The 23,199-nt window shown below is 41.0% G+C and overlaps 2 protein-coding genes across 2 annotated transcripts; both read right to left on the reverse strand.

Moving 5' to 3' along the window:
- Positions 1-438: 438 nt before the first annotated feature.
- On the reverse strand, positions 439-2,915 carry LOC124176785. The gene is made up of 3 exons (XM_046558472.1): positions 2,548-2,915; positions 1,854-2,026; positions 439-1,343 (listed from the first exon to the last, which is right to left on the reverse strand). The coding sequence occupies exons 1-3, from the start codon at positions 2,811-2,813 to the stop codon at positions 1,021-1,023; spliced, it is 762 nt and encodes a 253-aa protein (XP_046414428.1). The 5' UTR covers positions 2,814-2,915; the 3' UTR covers positions 439-1,020.
- Positions 2,916-6,597: 3,682 nt separating this feature from the next.
- On the reverse strand, positions 6,598-17,950 carry LOC124187853. The gene is made up of 5 exons (XM_046580041.1): positions 17,574-17,950; positions 17,133-17,308; positions 15,600-16,007; positions 7,998-8,480; positions 6,598-7,589 (listed from the first exon to the last, which is right to left on the reverse strand). The coding sequence occupies exons 1-5, from the start codon at positions 17,825-17,827 to the stop codon at positions 7,300-7,302; spliced, it is 1,611 nt and encodes a 536-aa protein (XP_046435997.1). The 5' UTR covers positions 17,828-17,950; the 3' UTR covers positions 6,598-7,299.
- Between the last annotated feature and the right edge of the window lie 5,249 nt (positions 17,951-23,199).

Here is a 23,199-nt window from a genome sequence, read left to right on the forward strand (position 1 = left end):
ATTATTAAATGTAATTAAAAGCAACCGGTAATGCTAACCAAAACCGTCTCAGAGTTGAGCTATTGCGGGCTAAGGAGATGAGCTAACGATTGATTAGCCCGTGCCAGCTGATTCTTGAAATTGATTATGCTACGGGATTTAATTATCCGTTGCGTTCTATTTTGATTTTTGTAGCATCGTCCAGACTGGTCAAACTAGCTAAGTGCTTTTTTTCAGTAATGGGAAATACTCTAATGTCTAAGCTTCGTGTACCGTCAAGAGTTTGAAAGTCGCGTGTTTGTACGTCTTTAAAAATTTGCTGTTACGTATTTACTTTTTTGGTGTAGCTTCTCCAAATCACGTGCAGGTATAGCACATGTTATGCGTCGAATATGATTTTATCATATTTTTATGTACACAATGCACGCTTCGCGATGGAAGTATGGTAATCGAGTCTACGTTGAGTACAAGTCGTCATGTTTAGAGGTATTTTTTTTTTTTCATACGAAGTCTGACAGCAAATGCTGTCTACCCGTTTTAAGTATCCTCAGAATCAAGAAATTTCGTCACTTGCCTGTATATGAGTGTAATATATGCATGCAAGCGTGACTTTCGCGAGTTATAATCGCTATGAAAACTATACATAGAAATGCCTCGAAAAATATAATTGTTTTTTTTTTTGTACTTAAACATGGATACCGTGATTGAGCATCCGCAGGTATGTGTCTGTGTGATTATTTTGTGGTCTCTAGGTATCGTCTGAGCGTCGTAAAAGTCTCAATTACCGTCATCGTAATTGTCTCGTCTTAAGTCGTACGGTGCGGTCGTCTTAAGTCGTCAAAATAGCGCATTAATAGTCCGATTTAGATAATTAAACGATGCCAAATATAATCATAATTTGATGCACCTACGTCGTTAAACGTGGATGTGACGATCCGCGATATGTAGTTATTTTTCATCGGGCATTTCAGCTCTGTGATGATTTTTCGATTTATATTAGTGAAATCTTGATGAAGTTTATTTATCGTCGCTTTCTTTGAATTAGTTCTCGGGCTTGTAAGCACTGTAAGCCAGGTCGGAACCTGCGGACCTGCTGGACCAGCCGTGGTGGTCGTGGTGAGAGTCTTCGTACGAGTGGACTGGGTGAGCCACCACTTCGTAGCTGCTGGACTGTTTCTGCCCCAGGAGCTTCTTGAGGGCAATAATTCCGCTGAGAACCAGAGCGATCTTGCTGATGATCAAGGCCTTGAATGCCAACAAGGCAAGAGCGCCGAGAGCGATTGGGATCAAAGCAGCAGCCTTCAGTTTCAACAGCAGAAGGATTGGCAGCAGGGATTTGACGATTTTCTTTTTCTTACCACGAGCTGAAAAAAGTAGAAAAAAAAAAACTTAACAAATGGACGCACCTTAGGAAAGCCCGCTAAGGCATCGTTCATTAAACCCGCGCTTACAGCACAATCAAGCATGAGCCGTAATCTGGGAACGTGTTTGTTAACCGGCTGATGATCTCTAACGATTATTCGGCTCTTTCTTGATCGTTGATTCGTGGGAAAATTCACTAAAAAATCGTGGCTTCGTTAATAAATTCGACTCGTTTAGTGCCAGTATGATTAATCGGAATCGATATTCAATCACTAACGACCATCGCGTATCGTGCCCCTGATGAGAAAGTCGCGAGACGAAGAAGTGTGTCGATCTCTCTGCAAACTGAGACCTGGATGCATCACATACAGATCTGAGCGAAATTAGCTTCAACTTTGAATAATTTGCTTCCTTAAATTCCCCGTGTACTACAATCACGATGAAAGGGGAACCTCGGAACGAACATAGGTCACGGGAAATGATTACGGCTGAACGACAAAGGTGGAACTTACCCTCGTCGAATGAGCGAGAAACTTCTTCGGGAACTGAGAGTTCCACGGTATGGCTGGCGAGGAACTTCCCAGCACGTTCTAGTAGGGCTTCGTCGATGGCAGCTTCTTTCGCCTCGGCTTCCTGAGGAAGAGATGCTTCGATGTCGTTCAGAGATCGGCCGGAGTTTGCGCGGCTATAAAACAGATTCGTTCGTCGTTAACGCTGATGGTTAAGTCGCACGTGAACAAATACCAACACAGTCGTTCTATCAATAAAGGAAATATATATACTACGTAGCGTGATACATGATTGTTTGGTAAAATGGTATCGCAAAGATGAATGGATCACGTTTCAATAAAATTTGAACATTAATTCGCACTTTCGTGATTGTTATTTCACTTAGAACTTGATAAAATCATGAAGGGTGAAACGTGAATATCCAAAGCATCTGTGATCGTTTCGGTACAACGTCAGTCGATAGTTGTTATTTAACAAAGAGTAGATCTTCTGATCGAAAAGTAATATTGGAAGTCGTAGTCGTAGTCGTAGTTGTAGTCATTGTCGTCGTACACTGTAATCCAAGTTTCACTTCACTTTCCGTTTGAGAGAAAAATAAAAAGGGTACTCATTTTGTTTAATTCACCACACGGAATACAGATCCGCGTTTTCACTGTCCATGTCGTGCGTGGGTCTATCAGTCGTTCGTGTCCTTACCTGTCGGCCTTAGCTTCGTCAGTCTGTACAATCCGAAGACCGTCACCGATGACGAGGTCGGCGGATCTAGCGGCACGATCGACGAATCGCAGGGCCTTGAGCTTCAGACAGACCGTCAGGTCTTGGTCGGCACAAGAAGAGTACACTTGAAGAGCATCACCGATAAGTGACCCGGTAGTTTCGGTAACAGCTTCCTGCTGAGATGCCGGGGCTGCGACGGCGATGGCCAAGAAGCCAGCCGAAAAGACAGTCAAGAGTTTGAACATCGCGAGTATTTGACAAAGTCGTTTATCGAATCGAATCGAATCTGATCGAGAGGATGCTCTTTTGCTCCTGACCTTCTCGTCACGGTGTTTGTATCAATACTGCTAAAAGGGGGCCGGCAGCTTGCTTTTATCCTCCTCGCTAAAGGGGTCTCGGTACGTTTTTGAAATTTTGATGGCCCCCACCTTTGGCACAGGCTATTGGTTCTTTACGAGGTTCGGCTCTTCCTCATTCCTACATTCATGTTTGCCAACAGCAAATGTGTGTGAGTCGGCTTCGCTGTGAGCACCACGGGCGTGGATGTGTGTCGCCTGTCTTATTTATGTGAGCAGAACTCATTCTCGTGCGTGAGTATGCCGGGCCCGCCGCAGCGTCTCTTGTCGCCGATTCCCGAGCCGGGGGCCCCGTCTTCGGTTAGCAGTACCTCACGTATACGAACAACACAGTTTTCAAGGAAGCTCACGGTAGTCCATCTATCGCCTCGTATGTACGATAGCTGACAAGGTCATAAATATTCAAAGGTAGGTTTCATTCGCAGATGGACCCAGCTGGCCAATAGCTAGAGTATCAACACCATGTATGTCACGTTCAATCTGAAAAGAATCGCTCAATCGCCACGTGGTCCACTCTTCATTCTCGTTGAAGCTCAAGCAAAATCAGTTGTTTTTTGCCAACTTTCATTTCTCAAGCATAGCATACTGTTCTTTCCGTAACTAGATTTTTTTCATGGTCAAGAAATAATCAGTCACTTTCATTTGCAAAACGACAAGTAGTCATAAGTGTCCCCGATAAATGGCCGCTATCTTCAAAAACTACTGTAGTACGAGAATCTACATCAAATCAATCTCGGAGAAATTTCCGGATAATCATCTGATAAAATAATAAAAAAATGTTAAAGAGAACTTTCTTTTCGTATAAAAAAGCTATTTTGACAACCGTGAAAGGAGGTACCCAATGTTTTGAGAAAATTCTTGTTGAATGTTACCTTATCATTGATCCTATAATGATATTATATGAAATTCAATTTTTTCTTTAAATAGTGAGGTAAAACGACGGTGTGCTCGAGGTCCGTAATCAATCGACATCTGAACTTTCAATGCAAAAATTTAATCTGAGGAAGTGTGTTGTGAATCATTCACACGGGCAAAAATAATTTTTGACCTTGAATAGTGAACGGTAAGGAATTCAGCTGCTGGCACCGAATACGTTAAAGTATAGGGAGTAGGCCGTACATCAGGACATGTATATTGGCGTGTATGCAGAGTTATTTTGTAATTTTTTTTTTCTTTTTTTTTTTATTTTTGTAAAATTTTGCGGCTCTCGAATACTGAGACCTGATTATGATCAGGTAGAAGGGTTTGATCATCAAATTTCTCGCGCAAAGAATTTAGGTTCTTCCTAACGAGGTGGTTTCCATTAACTTGAAATGGTAGCTAACTGCTGATGTCAAACACGTGGCGAGTACCACAAGCATTCGGCTTTTTCTTTCGTACACGAGACCTAGATCATATTTGTCACTTTGTGTGATGCTATCTTTAAGAATACGCGCAAAATAGAAATCTTATTGATTTTAACACACGAATTAAGGAAGAATTAATTTATTCCATAGGCTTTCGGAAAGTTTAACGGTTTTTTTCTAACTGGAATGTGCAAGCGATTGAAGATCGTGTGTATTGGGCTCGCGCCAAACCTCCATGGTGCCACTCCTCCCGCTGACCCCGAAAACCTACCGCCTAGAAAAGCAAGAGAGAAGAAGAAGAAGAAGAAAGGAAAAAAATATCGGAAAAGGCTACTTTTATACGATGGTTTATTCGGAGCTCGTATCGAACCATCGCCAAGGTAACAACGTGCCCCACGTATTATAGGACAAAGACAGACAAGATCGTCCCAGCCTTCCTGAACGAGCAATAGCAATCGCTGCTAAATGTCAAAGTCAAAGTCAAACTCCGGCGTTCACACACATAGAAAGATCAGCCTTCGACAACTTTCACCTGGAACGCGAAAGCCATACCGGCATCGAGCGAAGAGCTCGCGCACAGAGTTTTCTTATTACCGATAAATGTACCGGTCGTTTCCCATCCTTTGCAGGACGGCTCGAACCCACTCCGGGTTTGCAAGAGTAATAAGGACCGATCTGCTAACCACAGAGTCTACACTCTGGTCCCAAGTCAACTCCTCGCTACAGAGGGAACACTTTCTTCTTTTCATCGGCGGCGAGAGTGAACCCGCAGAAGATTGAGGTCAGGTCAAGGCTCCCTCGAGGCACAGGCTCCCACGCGGCAGGCCTATATTCCTTCTTCGGTCTGCTGCGCAGCTTCGGTCCTGACGTAGTCATGGGAACCTGGTCAAGCTCACGACTGAAACTCTATCGAGTCTGGCAGCGTCTCCAAATACTTCGAAAGTGCCAACGGACTCTAGTGGTCAGTGCGTAATGATACAATTTTTGGCGTTTACCAATGCATACGAAACCATCGAGGGAGTTTTTTTGTTTTCATTTCTGTTGGTACCAAGGACTTACTGGATTGGAAGGAATCTTCACAATTCCTGCTCTCAGGCATCCCGGAACTTGACGCAAATAAAAATTTGAGGTTACATATCAAGTCAGTCACCGATCACTGTCTGGGGACTCGAAGTTATCCTGAACTGACTGTAGAGTATGACACGATATCTTTTTCTCTGGCGTAGAGAGTGTTAGACGCACCGCAGAAAGGATGCTGCCCGGACGGCCTGGTTTACTTATTCGGGTAGCGAGCGCGTCACGCGTGCAAGTGCGTAAGGTGCGTGTGTGCGGTGCAGAGAACCAACCCAACACCATGTGCGACGGTCGCGTCGGCCGGTTGCCGTACGCAAGGAATAGGAAATGCGATGCTCCCGACTCTCGTGCAGTGAGTACACAGCGGTCAAAACTGGGGTCAACCAAGGCGTTTGTGCATCCGGTTTCACATCACCATCCTCCTGCATCGACTTCCAGGCGTCGTTAACGTCCGACACCGACTCACACACAACTGGATACACGTACAATTAGAGATATACCTACGAGATGAGTAAGTAAACGAGGAGTCCATGCTTGGGCCCGGATGACGCGGACGAGACACTTGCTGGTAATGGTGGGATTCCTTTTCTCCCATACATGCCGGGAGTCTTTCTTCCAAAAGACATTTGAGCCACCCAACAGGCACGATCTAATCTCTTGTGGTTTTTCTACGCTTAAATTATGCCTACAGACGCGGTACAGAGCCGTGGCTAACAGAAGTGGAAAGACTTGTTTGAGATGCGACACGCGCATATAATATATATAATACCTACGCGTGTATATGTATATATATATATGTGCTGAAGATTAGAACATGTGAAAACGGAAACCGGCTGTGTTAGTCCCTTGGCTTGTGACCTACTTAAAACGCAACTGACAGTATCCGATCAATCTTTTAATGTGGATATACCCTGCAATGCAGATTCATGTACATGTTCAATGAGCACTGAATTGCAAGTTCTCGATTAGCTTATAGAAACGTCTCGATATCGCTTCTAGATGTATGTCTACTAGGTGCGCACCAATAACCCAGATCGAACGCGTTGGCGACGATTCAGCCAAGCTTGGACGGGAATATAAATTCAAAACCTGACTTCCAGTTACATTTACGTGTGTATATCTGTGGGTATCTGTCCAGCATAAGTTGTTTTCTTCGTTCCGTTGAACGAGGATGTCTGAGATCTACATCTTTACATGCCACAGTAGGTATAGACTAGTTATTTCTTTAATTGGCGTTTATTTTACTTTTTTTCCTCTTCTTTCTTTGCTCTTGCTCTATTATTAGTTGAATGCATTTGTCCTGATACAAGAACGAAAGGTACAACGTTACGAAGATACACAGGTACATTTACAAAATTCTTCAATTTATTACACATCTACATCGTGTGTGTGTATATCTATATACATATCCATATACGTATAATTAGACGGTCATAGTTATAAATTAATTAATTAATCATAATTAAATACTGAAGGCGTTTGAGCATAAGAGTAGTTTCAACGAATAAAACAACAATGATTAAATACAAATATAGAATATGTCAACGGAGCAGGAAGAGAAACGCGAGAGAAATTCATGAGAGTAACGTTGAATCACAGTGCTTGAAAAAGCACAATTTACGATAATGATAATGAAATATGCACAAGTATCAAAAGAACATAGAAAAGGCTGAAATGACGAGTGAAGTAAATCTATAAAAGAACGAATGAGTAAATATTTATTGCTATGTGCGAAAGTATGAGATAACAAAAGTGAAGGTAATATAAGGTCTTTTTCATAACGTTTATGGATGAAAGTCTTATGATCATTTGAGTGAGAATAGTCTCTAATATAGTCGATAGAGTATTTCCAGCGAAGGATAATTAACCTCGCATTTTACACTTGCGTGTCGAGAACGAGGAATGTACCATCTTCTTCTTCAGGCACGAAGAATTTCGGAAACTTTATGAATGGTCTAGGCGGAATGCGGCTTGTACGCTGAGTAGGCGATGTCATGGCTCGATCTTGCCCACCCACTGGAACCATGACCTCCAGCTACTTGCACAACTTCGTGGCCACCGCCATCACCGCCGCCGGAGACGAGCTTCTTCAGGCCAATAATGGATGCAAGAACGAGGGCGAGTTTACTGACAATTAAAGCCTTTCCGGCAAGTAAAGCTAGAGCACCTAGAGCCAATGGTATCAGCGTGCCGCCGATGAGCAAGGGGATGGCCATCAGTTCACCCATCTTCTTCTTCTTACGACCTTCATAATATGAAAAATGAATCATCAGCGAGGTTTAACGCAGAAGTGATTAATTGCCTCACCCAATGGCAATCAATTATACCTAACATCCGAACAATCTGGGCCTCCGTGTGATCATATTATATTGTGTTTTCCGTTAGCGTCTATTGTCAACGGGTGATAAATGACTTCAATGGCTATCGTTTTTTATCCTTTACAGATGATCAAGAATGGTTTGCTTATGGTCAGTAGCGTTTTGTGTTCTAAATATCGTGATATTATGCCAGATTCTAGAATACAGTTACTAAAATTACTTTCATGGTGTGTCAAATTCTTAAGACCTAAAATTGAAACCATGAAATAAAAATAAAATCGTTGATGATTCGATTGCTTAAGCCAATGCTAAGCTAGTTATCCTCTCCCACTCACCCTCCTCTGTAAAGCTCCTCTGGAGCTCATCGATGTTCGGTAACTTTAGCTTGAGGGTGTGGCTTCGGAAGAAGTTTACAACCTTGTCGAGGATTATGGAATTGAGGGCATCTTCTTTCTCCTCGAGTGCTCTGGGAAGATCTGCTTCAATTTCCTGTTCGGATTTCGTCAACGGCTCCGCGTCCAATCCGTTGTCTTTGGTCAAAGTGATGCCGTCTGACAGATTAATGTCCAAGCTCCTGGAGATTCTATCCATTGCACCGATCAGCTTCAGTTTGAGGCAAGAGCTGAGGTCAGCCGAGGAGCACTCCTTGTATATTTGGTACACATATTGAATGTCACCGAATACGCCGTTTGAAGACCTCCCTGAATCTTCGATCGAGTTGCCATCCAGTTCTGGTGATCGTGCTGATGCTATCGCAATGAAGAGAGCGAGGACGACGTAGCGCGGAAAGTGCCCCATCCTTGACGATGAGCGATAACCTGAAGAATAAGAAATTTTGGGGTATATTATCGCTATACTCACCTGACACTCACATCAGTGGGAGATGAACATAACAAATGGTCACTGCGGTCTTGGTAATTGAAGAAATATATAATATCGATTTCACTAATTCACTATGGAGACAAATAAAACCTCCCCTAATTTCAAACGAAATACTGGTTGTACCTTTTTTCTAGTGGCCGGGGTGCTTGAGAAACGTGATAAAAAAACTACGGACTCCGACAAAGTTCAAATAGCCTGAAATTTGAAAAGACGACACTGGCAAGATGCGTTCTTCGGAGCACTAGTAAGACTGTACGTAACACGAGCCCAGCCCTAGCTCTATATATCTGTCCGAGTGTACCACCGTGGCAGTACCTGGAATGCCTCCCACTCCAGATCCTGTCTTAGAGATGCCTGTGGAGTATTTTCAGAGAGCGAGCAATGAGTTTATATTTCAACAACAACCACCGGAGCGAGGCAAGACGGGTGTCGATCTGTCCCTACCATTATGTATCCCCCGTCGCCCCCCTGGACCTGCGTGAGCCACGCAGGTGAGTCGTTGCCAGGATCATGGCGGACCGGCCAAGCAGCCAGGCAGCCAGACCAGATTTTATTCCAGTGTTCTTTTTACCGAGTACCTTTTTTCCCGCAATGCCTTTCTTCGTGGTACCCCCAGCCCGCCAGCCGGTCATCCAGCAAGCGTAGTAACCCGCTGTCCAGATCCACGAGGACCTCTAGATGACGGTAAAACAACTGGGTCACACCAAGTGAAAACCGCAAAGCTAAACGTGGCGCAATGCGTCTCGTACATAAAATTGCTGCGGAATCGGTCAGCCAGCTCGGAATACCCGTGCGTGGTCATGCAGCGCCGATTCGCGGTGATTAATGTTTGTTCTAACAGCGTACAGTAAACTCACATATGCATTACAGGCATGGTATCGAGGTGGTCATACAGGTAGGAATTTCAAGCTGATCACAAAAGCGGAAAAGATGGTCGGATAGACCAAGGTTGGGTCGCGTCTTATATGATGTCGGTCAATTATCGTTCTAACGAACGAACGAACAAAAGAACGCACGAAGAGGAGAAAGAAATGGAAGTATAATTGACCGGAACACGTTGCGTTGAGCTTCGCGTCCTTAATTCCGTCCATCGTCAGTGGTTTTACTCCTTAAAAGAGCGCTAATTGTCCTTAACAAGTATCGTGTGCCGTTCATACAATTTCCACGATTACATTATTCGCACTTCGGTGGGTACGTCGAAGAACGGCGCACTTGAACTACTTAACCAATCGCTGATTACCACCAGTTCCGTCTCTTATTTCATTTATTTTTTTCTCCGTTCGTCTTCCTACCTCCTCTGGGCCCTTCCGCGCAGAACATCGCCAGCTACCTTTTTCTTGCCCTTAACCGGTATCGTGGTTATATAGCCACTCTCCACTCGGCCCTCGAATACCAGTGGTGAGTCCTAACTCTATACAGCCTCTGGCATTCTCGGTCCAAGTTACACTATGGAATGTACGTTATCCGGTCACAGTCTGGGACCGAACCCAAACGTGAACGCTCTCGTCGGCTACCTTGGCCTTGTCGCCTTCCTCGCACCTTCTTCCTCTTTCTTGTTTACTCGCCGATTCCCAGTCCTCTACCTCTTTCTGATGCTTTCATCTATTCATGCGTAACTCGAAAGACCAAACACCCAATAGCCGAGACAAGTTTTTGAGGCGAGGCTGACGACAAAAAACAAAGTATACTGTCGCGAGCATGCATACAAACTGGCGTATTTTATACATAGAGAGCAAATTTTCTCGAAAGAACAGAATTATTTCTGATCATATGTTCTCGAATACTGTTCGGTTCGACATTTTTTAACTCAAACAGACACCGAAAGTTACGAAATGTTAGGTACGATGCATATGATGTTTTCTGGGAAAACTGGGAGCTGCCGTAAGCATTGCTGCTGCCTTAACTGTCCATTTTACCGTTGTGCAATTCGGATCAAACGTGACAAAAATTGCAATAGAGCCTGCTCTATTCGGCACTAGTCTGTAAACTGCGATCAAAATTCAGAAATTTGAATAAACGGTTATCTAGTATTGAGCACATCGTGTTTATGGCAGTTATGGCTAAAGTTCATCTCCTTTAGAGATAGTGAGGCTGTGTGTTGGAAAGAAAAAGTACAACGCCGAAAGAACAGCATGGTAATGCTCAATTGAAGCACTTGTAAGAGATGAGCGCAAAAACGTGCGTCGAAAATTCGAATGTCATTTCTGGTATGTCTAAAGAGCGCGGAGTTATGCAACTTTCTTTTTGTACTGGATTAATAATTGCCTATGTACTATATACTACATTGTAGTAGCGTTCATCATTCAGAAAACCGGAAATGCCTAGCAGAGAAAACGTAAATCTTGTAGGACAGACAAATAAGCAACCTCTTTACTTTGATAGCCGAATGTAGCAGAGGTCATTCCGCTTCTAATGGTCACGTGTTTCGTATTGTGGTTGATTTGATGAAACTACATTTCTCTTGAAAATCAACAACTTAGATGGTGATTCAAATTATTAGAATTCTGTATATAATTACAAGACGCGTGGTAGACTGGGCAACCTTGAATGAGACCAAGGCCGTTCGGCATGAAAAGACCGCGAAATGGCCGGCAATATCCCTCTGGCATAGTGCATTTCTTCCATAAAGTTTCTAATTGCGTGACCCATACACAGAGAGGAAGTTACTTGCATTAATAAAAGAATAATAATAACTTTATTACCCTTTTGCGTGATTCGAAAGACATTTAAATATTTCGTTCTTATTAGTCTCCCGCTATAGTTGTACTCATGCGTAATTGCTCGGTTTGGTGCGAATAGAGAATTGTTCTAAGATACATCCTATCTGGTGTTGCATATATCATTATTATATCTCTGGCCCAATTTGCATAAGACTTGCGCTACTTATGCAGCATCTATGGTGTCAGCGCATGCGTACAATGGTTACGTCACTATGGATATTGCGAATACCTGACAATTTTTGTAGAAAAGTCGTCTGAATCCAGACACACTCCAGATAATTTGAGTCTCATACTCTATGGAACCACATTTTAAATCATCGACAACTTCCGTGCCTAATACTGTTGCTTGAGACATTGCAGTTACGATATGCACGCATCCACGATCAATACGTGATTCATAAATATAGGGGGGGGTTCAGAAGTAAGATACCGTTATCTGGGGAACCTCAAATGCGATGCTAAGGACCGGTAAAGAAATGAAGAATCGTTCTAATCTTTCACGAATTATCGTGCGCACCATGTGCGCCAGATTAAACGCACGCGTATTATCATCGCATTTCATCGCAATGCATCTGTTTTAATTATTAGAACTTGAAAACTATTGTGTTTATCGTAAAACGAGAGATTGAGAATTTTCATTGGAAATTGCTCTACAATAGAAGGTCATTGACGCCCTTACGTGAACACAGGCTAAACTCAAACTGATTGAATAAAGTGAATAAAAAATTGTATTCGTGTTAAGATTCTGTGTAGTCATACATAGCTTGCGCTTTAAAGAATGATCTGAGCTCCGGAAGTGAAAAGAAGTTGAATAATTCCCGCTGCTCCGCATCACCCGGTTCTCCCTTAATACTGATTCCTGATCCACATGGATTCAATATAATCTGATGCAAAGAATTACTAAGGTGCATGCTATTTGGATGGATGGCAGTTGGGACACTAACAAGGTTCCGAAGTGACTTCACATAGAACTTCAGAAAATATGCTCAACTTTGTCCATGTAGAGCCATAAGACGACGATTTCAAAGATGATGGGGTAGAAACCCTGACCGATAGTTTTAACGCATTGATGTATGCGTTCCGTTCCTGGCTTATAACTACTCTTAACCAGGTGCGTTTTGTGTTTACGATGTTTATTTTGAAAATATGAATACACAGGATGAACGGAAATGTCAGTCTAAGTCGTAAGTTACAAGCAGAAAAACGATCGTTTGAAAAATCTTTCGCAATGACAATTTTACCAATAATGATGAACCCCAATAAAACAACATATGTAGTATATAATTGAAATAATTCTGAACAAATTCGAATAACACAAGCTAATAATAATAACAATATGAGAAAACCATTTATAATTCGGAAGATCAAAATGCCAAGGCTCTCGTGTTTTTTTTATTTTATTTTAATGTATTGGGTTGATTTTGCTCGCTGACCAGATAACCATAATTTTTGTGGAACACATTCAAGAAATCTTGCATTATATTGTGATCATAACGTACAAACGTAATCATTCTACTGATAGAACCTTTTTTTCAAAACTGTTGATATCCTAGCGCATGTCATTAGAATTTGCTCCAAATCATGTCTATTATATAGTAAGAATGTTATTCTTAAAAATAAATATAGTATAAATAAAACACGAAGTAAAAATATTATAAATTAAATATTATAAAAATTTTTATAAAATGAAAGAATATATAAAATTAAAAATATTAAAATATGAAGTTATTTTAACCATATATAATATTTTAACGTATATTCATGTACATATAACTAACCAATTAACTAAAAGTTGAGAAAATAATGACACAAAAATAAATGTAAATAAAAATTTGATACACTTATGTATCCTGTTGACCCGTTAGTCACTTCTTTTTAACCTGCTAAAACATCTAAAAAAAAAAAAATTAAATTGGTAGGTCCAATTATTTGCTAATAAAAGCTCCGTGAACAAATTATGATGTTGATTGTCCGTAGGATAAGGATATAAAAAAAGTTATTACGCTTAAAAGCATTGATCCCTTAATTTTAGAGTTGTTTTTGTTTGCTACTTTTTCATTATACAAGTTAGAAAAAAAAAATTACGAATAAAAAATGCGGATAATTTCACTATCTACAAAAAATCTCTTTGTACATTTTTTTTAGAAGTTATGTCACAGTTAGACATAGGATCAACCCATTCACATAGAATTAAAATGTCACACATAAAATTTGTGGTGCGATCACGGATATACTGTACACATATAATCTGACGAAGTAATCTTGGTGACTGGAGTAATACTTTGTGGAAATACTGAATTGCACATTGAGAACAGAAACTATATGTTTTGGATGTTTTTTTTTCCAGTTCATAAACAACAACGAATTCCAACTTGCCCTATCAATTCGGACAATACAGTCTCAGTCTTACAGCTCTTGCGTGAAGATGGGATTTACGTGATGCCGAACAATTCACAAATGAGGAATAAATGGTGAGCACACTCATGCGCGTGTGACTTAGGTTGTCAAGGCACCATGAATCACGAATGAAATTCGTGTATCCATCGTCGTGGTAACAAGAGGATTGAAAATTTACAAAAATTAATCGGAGCAAATTGTGAAAAAATTTATCCGAAGGTAAATTGTGCGGCGTAAAACTTAGCAAGTTAATACAAGCAGCTTGTTTATTTTGACCTTATTAAAGCGCATTTGCTGCAGCTAACGGGATATATTATTTTGCTTGCACACTTACCACACTTTGGTCTTCCCCAGCATTCTTTGGCACTAGTAAAACTTTCACGCAATGCTGCAATTAATTTGACGACAAGGATACTTGGAATTATTTTAGTTGCCCAGAACCGCATGGTATTTGATACGACGTGAATAATATTAATGCTGCACATATCATACGAAAAATATGTGACAGGAGAAACGGGTAGAGAGAAATAGAATTGGAAACAGCTGTAGGTTATTTAACGGTAAACGATATCTTCGTCTCTAGGCTGGATTCCGTGGGCCGGAACAAGTAAGCAATATAACATTGCAGGTAGCATGATTACATATGTATATGCAATGACGCCTTATCAAATGACATGATTCATTTTTAATTTTTTCGTTTTTATTTATTCATTTTATTTTATTTTTGTATTATTATTACGCTTTTTTGTAAAAAAAAAAAAAATTACACTACTACATTTAGAAACGTAAAACACATTTATGGTGACACTGGTCAGGCGTAAAGTATTGAAGGATTGTCTGTCTGTTTCATAGAAGAGTCTCCTCTTAAGAGATCTCAGAGAATGTAAGAAGAGAAGAGAGGAAAAAAGTTTCAGTAAGGATGTAGTCAACGTATCTGTCTGTTCTGTAAAAAGAGAGAATTATGTACAGTTTGTGGCGAGTGAATTCATTCTTGCCATATTGTTCAACGTATTTGTCCGAACATATCAATGAAGATGGGTGGATGTAAGGCTCGCTAAGTACTTAGAGTTAAAGTCAAGTCCAGTGTTGAATAGTCAACGTAACTTGGTGTGTTTGATTTAAAGTCAGAAATTTTTAAGCTAAAAGTCTGTTGAATGTCGCATAAATTTTACCTGTATAGTTCATCAAACTTTGTCTGATATCGTCGAGTATAGTAAAAAATCTAAAAACGTTGGTCAGGACAGCGTCATTGTACTAACTATATAAGATTAAATAAGAACCTAGTACAGTTCCTTATCCTATAAAAACGTGAAACACGTTGTTCGTTTTCAATTTAAAGAATAAATAGTGTTCATTTGATTAAATAATAAATAACCATGTATAATATTATTAACGAGTATTCGAGTGGTACCGGTTATTGTGACCAGCTTAGAACCTGCTCAGTTTTCGGTGTTCAACACCTGAAGTAAGTGAAAATTAGGATGTTGGTCAAGAGAAAACATGCATCCAGCAAACAGAAAATAGGATGATGGTTTCAGAACGAAAGGAGATTTACACGCGATCAGTGCTGAGCGCCACGTCGTGAACTGTCCGGAAAACTAAGTTCTCGATGACGGTGCTTTTATGCTTCGGATGAGCTCGCAAGATGACCTGAAACAAAAGAGAAACGGTTTGAACTCTTGCATCAGAATCCGACTTTCTTTGCACGTGAAGGGGGGAAGGCATTAGATTTTATTTCTGACTGCTACTTAATACTTAATAAAAGGTTATTCTTACTTGCAGAATGGCCGATTTAAGGTTGGTGAAATTAAATTTTTCTTTCAACATCATCTCACAAAAATATGAAGCAGACCTGCGTTCAACGATACGAATTGTAAAAAATGAATTATACTCACTGGAAAAAATAGAATCCCTAGGTAATTATGGCGTGTCCTTATTGCGCAGGCTGAGGGACGTACGCGCGGTAAGCGATATCTTGCGCGGTCTCAACATCCTGAGGAAGACTTCTGGCCCATCCGTGGCCACTGCTGCCACCACCACCTCCGCCATATCCTCCAAAGTCGGGACCACTGCTATATCCGCCGCCGCCACCGCCGTGAGGATCGTCGTGACTTACGTGTGAGCTGCTGTGATGAGGATGAGAAACTACCTCGTACGTGACCGTCTTCTGCTGACCACCCAGAAGCTTCTTCAAGCCAATTATGGCCGATATGAGAAGAGCAATCTTGCCGATAAGGAGAGCTTTACCAGCGATCAGAGCAATTGCGCCCATCGCCAATGGGATCAGAGCCGCCATTTTCAAGGCCATGATCATGAGAAGTGGTCCAAGAATTTTCGCAGCCTTCTCTAAAAGTTTGGAAATCGGGTATACGTAAGCGTGGAATTCAGTTACGGCATCACGTGATTATATATCATATCCCTAAATTTTTGTCCAAATAAAATCGCTTCAGCTTCGATCGTCGATACTCCAGTGTACGGAGACTGAACACGCCCCCGGACATGATCGTAAGTGTGTCAAAAATCGTATGGAGGTAGGCTCCGTACAGCTTGACAGGGTCAAGGGGAAGCGGAACCAGTTCCTCAGTGGGTCAGCATCTCTGGCAGCGTAACGACTAACTCTAAATATGCTACAGTCTGGTCAAGTCAAGATTGAAGCACATTATAGCTGTGCACGTCTTTTCGTGGGAACCCTATGGGAGCACAGTAAGAGGGCGCAAAGGCCAATGACTTTGAATTCATTTTCCCTCCTCTCTAAGAACGCTATATACCAAGGCTCAAGAAGGATAGAAAGAATGATAACGCGCTGCTTTTGACCTGTTTAACTAACTCGAAGATCCGTTTCACCTTTCGCGTATTGTCTACGCTCAACGTACTCTCAAGCTAGATCGTTGTTACCGGTCTGCCGTTGAACTCTTGCGAAATATCTATTGGACAAACATATGCTCGGAAGCTAAATACAAACATAACCAGTCGAGCAGAGTAGTGCCTGGCGAACATTGGGTTAGTGTCTGTTGAACTCCGTTATTTACAGGTGCTCAGCACGCATGAATCTTAAATCTTCATACCCGCATATTCGCGAAGGCACACTTAATATCACGGAAATTAATTAAATGCCGGTATTTTTCATGCGATAGATTTATCGCATCGGCTGATTTCACGGACTAAAAATATGTTCTTTTTGCATAAGTGCTACACCGACTACTGCAGAAAAAACACTACCTGGTACTCTCTCGACGTGCATGTATCGTTTCGAGCGTAGAATAAGTCGTCTGCATTTTCGGATCGTTAATCGTTAGAACTTCTGGCATTCTATCTGATAGCGGTTGTTACTGAGTGGTACTTCGGCCGCCAACTCTATCTCTGTAAAACTAGCCCAAACTTCCGGCATTGCTCTCCCTTTATTTCGCGGACACGGATGCATCAGCCCGTTACGAATGTAAACAATAGTTGTTGTAAGCTTGATATACTAACTCTTTTTTCCACGGGCATCACCAACGCTGTCGCTGATGTCTTCCAGACTGCGGCCGGCCGACTCAACGACTCCGAGGATATCACTGCCCTTAAGGTCAACCTTAACGGTATGCGTTCTCAAAAATCTTCCCAGCCGGTCAAAGAGCAAGGTATCGATGTCAGTTCCTTCGATGTGCCTGCAAGTTGAGAGAACAGTTGTAAAAACGCCGTCGAACGGTGTTTTACCTTGGCGTTAGTCATAATTAATTTCCATCTACGGTACTCCAACGAGTTGAGAGTATACTACCGTATGTTTGAACTTTAAAAACAAGTTTCTAGAGTCAACGAACGGCCAACCATAAATACAAATTCCTCGTGATGAGCTCAAAGACGTTAGTAGTTCTTATTGTGAAACTAAGTTTCATAAATGTTACGAAACTACGATGATAAAATGAAACTGACCTTGGAGCACCCTCTTCAGCATTCGAAGTTTTGATCACGGTGACCCCGTCACTTAAGGTGATGTCATCCTTGTCGGCAAGCATCTTGTCAACAAAGCTGAAGACCTTGTACTTGATACAGCTGACCGATTCCTTCTTGAGACAGTCGGAGTACATGGTTGCCATCGGATCATCTTCGTTTCCGTTTTTTTCATTGCTTGCTGGCAGAGCCGTGACGGCCACAACCGCAAAAACTAGCACTAAGACTTTGTACATGGTGTTCCAACCCGAAGCCGACAGAATCGGTAAAAGTGAATTCCTTTTTACGTAGTAAAAAAAAAATGTGGCAAGGCCCGAGCAGACCTTCGCCTGTGACACGTGTCGACTTGTATGTGCATCTAAAAGAGCGAAGATTGCTTTTATACCGACGGGGGTACGTGCCAGCCAGTCTCCCCCACCTGTATTTTGGCAAGGTAAAAAAGCTGCACAACAACGAACCGAGAAAAAAGACACACACGAAAGGCCTTAGCTCTGGCCACTGCCATAGTCCTACTTCGGGCCCCATTAAGGAAGGGGGCTCCAGCACCGTTCAGCGAGAGGGGATCAGTCCATTCTTGGGTGATACATACACATACAGTAATACCGGACGTGTCGGGTATGGATCGCAATAAAATTGATCGTCAGACGGGGAGCTGAAGTGCCGGGTGAAATATTTAATTTAGAAACTTTTTCACAGCGAGCGTAGATGGTCCTTTCCCCGCCGTGACACTCCTCGAGATCTCGTTTGAGCAATGAAATTCCACCGTCGGAGATTTGGCACATGCAAATTAAACGCCATTATTCCCGAGGGAATAGCGCGCCACCCGGAAAATAATCAGCCAAATTTCTCAAACGTCTTCTTCGATTCACGGTCGTGGGAAATGGGCCGTGAGCTCGTGTCGGCCCTCACACAGGTGCCCATTGTATGCTGAGTGGATGCGTGCCTATTACTCGTGTAATCATATCATAGAGCAATAACGTCACGTTTCTTTCAGCAATAAGAATCTACGGGACTGGTGGCCTTCTGATACCGAGCCGTTGCTTATAACCAATTATCTACCGGACGGCACCGACGGCTACCAAAAATCTAAAAGGACCAATGTCCGTTCAAACGGACAGTCGGTATTCTAAATCGCAGAGTTAGTCGGTTTGTGGGTTAGGCGACCACGAGACGGCTTTGCGGTTCACCGTTTAGCCAACGTGAGCCAACCGATAAAAATACCAATTAGAGTGATCCGTAAAAGTAATTGATGGCCTTAACCAGCTTCTAGTGACAAGTGCATTTCTCTCCCATAGAATCGGTCGAAAAATTTCCAACAATCCACCACGGCCCGTCAGATGGGTAAAGCGCACCTACGATAGGTAATGCCGAACCGTCATTTTGCACTCATCAATTCCGATCAACGTTGCTTCCTAATTTCAGTGTTCGGTCTCCCTCGCAACCAGAGTTCACGTTCCATCTTTGCAGTGATCATAGAAAACGGAATTTCCACGCACATTATAACGTTAAATCCATAATTATGAAGTTGTCTGTCTTGTTTTATCGAAGTTCAGTAGCTGTACGGAGGGGCTACTCAGGCGGACATATGTGTAATTTTCTGCCGCTCCAATGCTTCTGTGCCGGGATCTTGAACGACGTTTTAATACAGCTTAGCACAATGTTATGCCATTTTATTTCAAAGACAGCTACTGCAATGCATGCCTTTTAAACCAGCTAATGCAAATCGTTCCGCTAAATTTAATCTTCCGGTAAAAAAACACCGTAAAGACATGACCTTAGTCTGGAATTCTGTGTATCCTGATTAACCCGTCGTTAAAATTTTGCGAACTTACTGGCTATCCTGGTTCAATTCTTTCCATAAATTTGGTATGTAACTTCACAAATCATGTAAGCAATACTTGTGTTAATTCATACTCTGTAGAGAAACCTCGTAAAAAAATGTTTAAATGATTTTTGGATACAAACTCAAATCGGATTGACGTTTTTTTCAAAAACATTCTTATGGTATAGTCTAGGTATTTTTAAATATTCTTATTCAACTTTGCAACTTTTCAAATTTCATCGAATGATTTCTTTTATTCTATAGTAATTTGTTTAAAAGAAAATTGTCTATTCGACCTACTCCAGTTGTTTTCACTAGTAGAAGAGAAAACTTGATTGAGTATATTAGAAATATATCAATCTGAATAGAAACAATATCTGCAGCTGAAACTTATTTTAACCATGTGAATGGAATAACTTGATTCTAGTAATTTACTTCGAACTGTACTGCGTGTAGTATGCACGAACGAAGAGCAAAATTGCTTTGCCGTTAAAACGAAATTGTCGGCTTCTGACATATATAATGCAAATTCATAGCATATTCGCTGTACGACGTTGAAATTTTCCGTACAAACTCAGAAAACTTTTATGCAGAAACACTGGTCACAGGTCCTGGAAAAATTAGATGCATCTTGAAAAACTAACGTGACCAATATTACGACAAAAGACCTCGCTGGATATTAAAAAAATTCTGATGCATAGAACTGGTAATAATCCCGTAAAAGACCATTAACAATTTATTACAAAACTAACAGCTGATCCATGCAAGAACATTTTATTAAAAAAATGTACGTACGGGGCGTTCCATCTCAACTCGATCAATTTTTAACCTCATCATTTTCAGTTTTGTTAAAACTTTTTCAAGCAATATTAACTTTCTGATAGCTTTACTTTTTTATAGAATAGTTTTGGAATTACATCAGCCATTTGTTTAGCTATATGATATTTTTATATACGTGTTTTCTCCAGCCAAAACTAATTACAATTTTTTCATCATGCGAAATATTTAAACACTGGTTCTTATAAATCTACGATTTTCTAAGTACCACAAAAAATAGAAACAGAAATAGATTCTGTCGCAAACCCGATCTTCAAATAACTAGAGAAGAAAATAGACATTTCAAGAATTTTTTGAGATTTTGAATTTTTATGTTACAGACTGCGGTCACGCATGATCGGAATCACAAATTTTCAAATTGCTACAACTGTGGTTACAGAAAAATATTTTTTGAGCTGCAAGACTTGTTCTGAGATTAAATATTCTGACAAGTCGATTTGCAATATCAAAATTCACAAGTAATAATGGTTTTCTATAAAGAAACGCTTCTATAAAAATGTATATTTCGCCGGTCTCATTAAAAAAAAAAAAAAAAAAAAAAATGATTTTTCCTTGGACGAGTTCACAAAGGTGTGAAAGATTACGGGTTGAAAAAACATTAAACTATAAAAATGTTTCAATATTCATAACTGGAAAACTAGTGTACAGAAGCCCTACTCTGACGTGAAAAAGTTCAAACGAAATTGAAAACAATGGGATCACAATCTGATCAAATTAACATGCAACATCACACATGAATAATTGAGAAACAGTTCTAACCATATTTACAAAACTGAAAAAAACTTACTAAATATTGACAAAAATAAATGCTCGCAATGGTTCACAAACATAATTTCCGGTTTAATGTTTATCATTTTCTAAGGCAGTGCAAAAAGGATCGTGTGCAAAGGCACGTCAAAGGGAATCAGGCGCGTAACTAGAATATACTTTTGAGGGGGGGGGGGGGGGGGGGGCGGGGGCCCAGGCCTCCTGGTTACGCGCCTGAACGGAATTCGACATGTTCGGTGAAACTGATCCGCGTGGAGTACCTCGGGCCCCTCGGTTATTATAATTACCCGGCCGAGTATCGACGGGTTTCGAAATTCATCGGAAGATGATGGATGTGTGCACGCGCTACGAGAATTGGGCTGTGGCCCTATTTTTACTGGGTCACTGTCCGTTGAGACGTTCGGGGTCCAGCGTTGCGGGGATCCAGCGGAGATCACGTGGGGACAAGGACCCCTGACCGATCGTAAATCGCTCGAGGCGATCCCCGTCTTAACGGCACATCGGTAGCCGCATCCGCCCGCACCGACATGCCGATGCAGGTTGACAGAAATTTAAATCCTCCTAATCGCGTCTCGCTTGCGCTTTTCACGACAAATCGTACACGGTGTGTCGTCACACGGTCAAACCGTAACTTTGAGCAGAAATTTCACCGATACATACATGCATCTTCATCCTGCTCGCATCAACCTGTCTGTTTCTATATATGTTGAATAGGAAGCAGAAAAAAATCATCCCGAATTCAAAACTCGCTGTTTATTAGCCTCGCAATGGTCTTCTTTAATTACTAAAATGTATATTCCTGCTGTGATGCAATCGATTTTTATATTTATGCCCTGATGCACGTAATATATACTTGAAGTCGAACCCCGCGGCTGTTACTTTTATCATTTAATTCTCGCCCAATCCTTAAAATATAGTAATGTGCATCTAGGTACGTCTGGAGTGTAGAAAACAGTTTGGTTTATTTATGAGGTCAACTTCGCATTGGCAAAGAAAACTCAGAATATGCTATAGGAAATGATTTTCAGCAGATAGTTCAGTTGTGAAAAACAAAATCGGGGTCTCGATGGTTATTTAAGTACTATATTTCAACATCATAGTAAGCATAGATCAATTCTTGTTCGGCGTATCTAGCTACATTTTTTGCGCTACGTACCAAAAGTTCAAATATGCAAAGTGATAATATTCAGGAAATGAGTTCGATTTTAACCATTCTGAACAGAATGAATAATTGAACATTCTAGTTTACGGTATCATTCACTCCTTGTACTATCCAATCTGTGTACTCGAAACTTAGAGCTCACTTTCAACATTAGCGCGCAATAATAAGCTCGAATCATATCTACCTTCCAATACCTTCGTTTGGTAAGAAATTTGTAGTGAATTACGCTTTATGGCTAGATCTACTTTGCAGATTCTTCAAGTATATTATAAGTCTCAAAATTTTTATTCTCACAATCAGCACGTCTGAAACGAATCGCTAATATCAGATGCACAGATTGATGAACTAAACATGTTTTTTTTTTTAAGCCTCTTACTGACAGAAAATTCTAGTCGGCAGCTCAAGCAATCGTTAATACCGGCCTTCGAAACTCTTTTCATAAAGATACCATACTTCTACCTTTCTCAAATATGAATTAAGATGATTGTATTTTTGTAAGTAATTATGGCATACAAGTTTTCCAATCGAAGCTGTATTGAATCGAATAAAAAACATTACGTTCGGACGTGAGTAACAAATATTTCGGCAAACAACTTTTACCACTTATAAATCCAAACCCGAAAATTTTTGTCTGATACTTCGCTGGTGGGATTTGACGTTTTCTGGTATCAAATATTTGCGCATCCTTGGCATCTGAGTTTGAAAAGAATACTCCCCAGAAAACAATTCTTTTGGACATTGTTGGATCAAAAATGATTCTAAAAGTTGACACAGATTGTTTGCTCGGAAAGAAAAAAGTACGAATGAAATAGGTATATGAGAATCTATAAAGAAGTGAGCGTTGATTGCCGGTCGAGACCTACCGGAATGTCCCAAATACGTTTGTAATAAACAGACACCGATCTCGACTGCGGGTATGCCTCTGTATAATCCTTGAGTCACGTGACTGCCAATGGCTAACCAAATGCGCGTAGTGAGCCGAGTGAATCTCATCACGTAAAATTCCATACTCGACACTG

The sequence above is a fragment of the Neodiprion fabricii genome, chromosome 1 (assembly GCF_021155785.1).
Source record: "Neodiprion fabricii isolate iyNeoFabr1 chromosome 1, iyNeoFabr1.1, whole genome shotgun sequence".
NCBI lineage: Eukaryota > Metazoa > Arthropoda > Insecta > Hymenoptera > Diprionidae > Neodiprion > Neodiprion fabricii.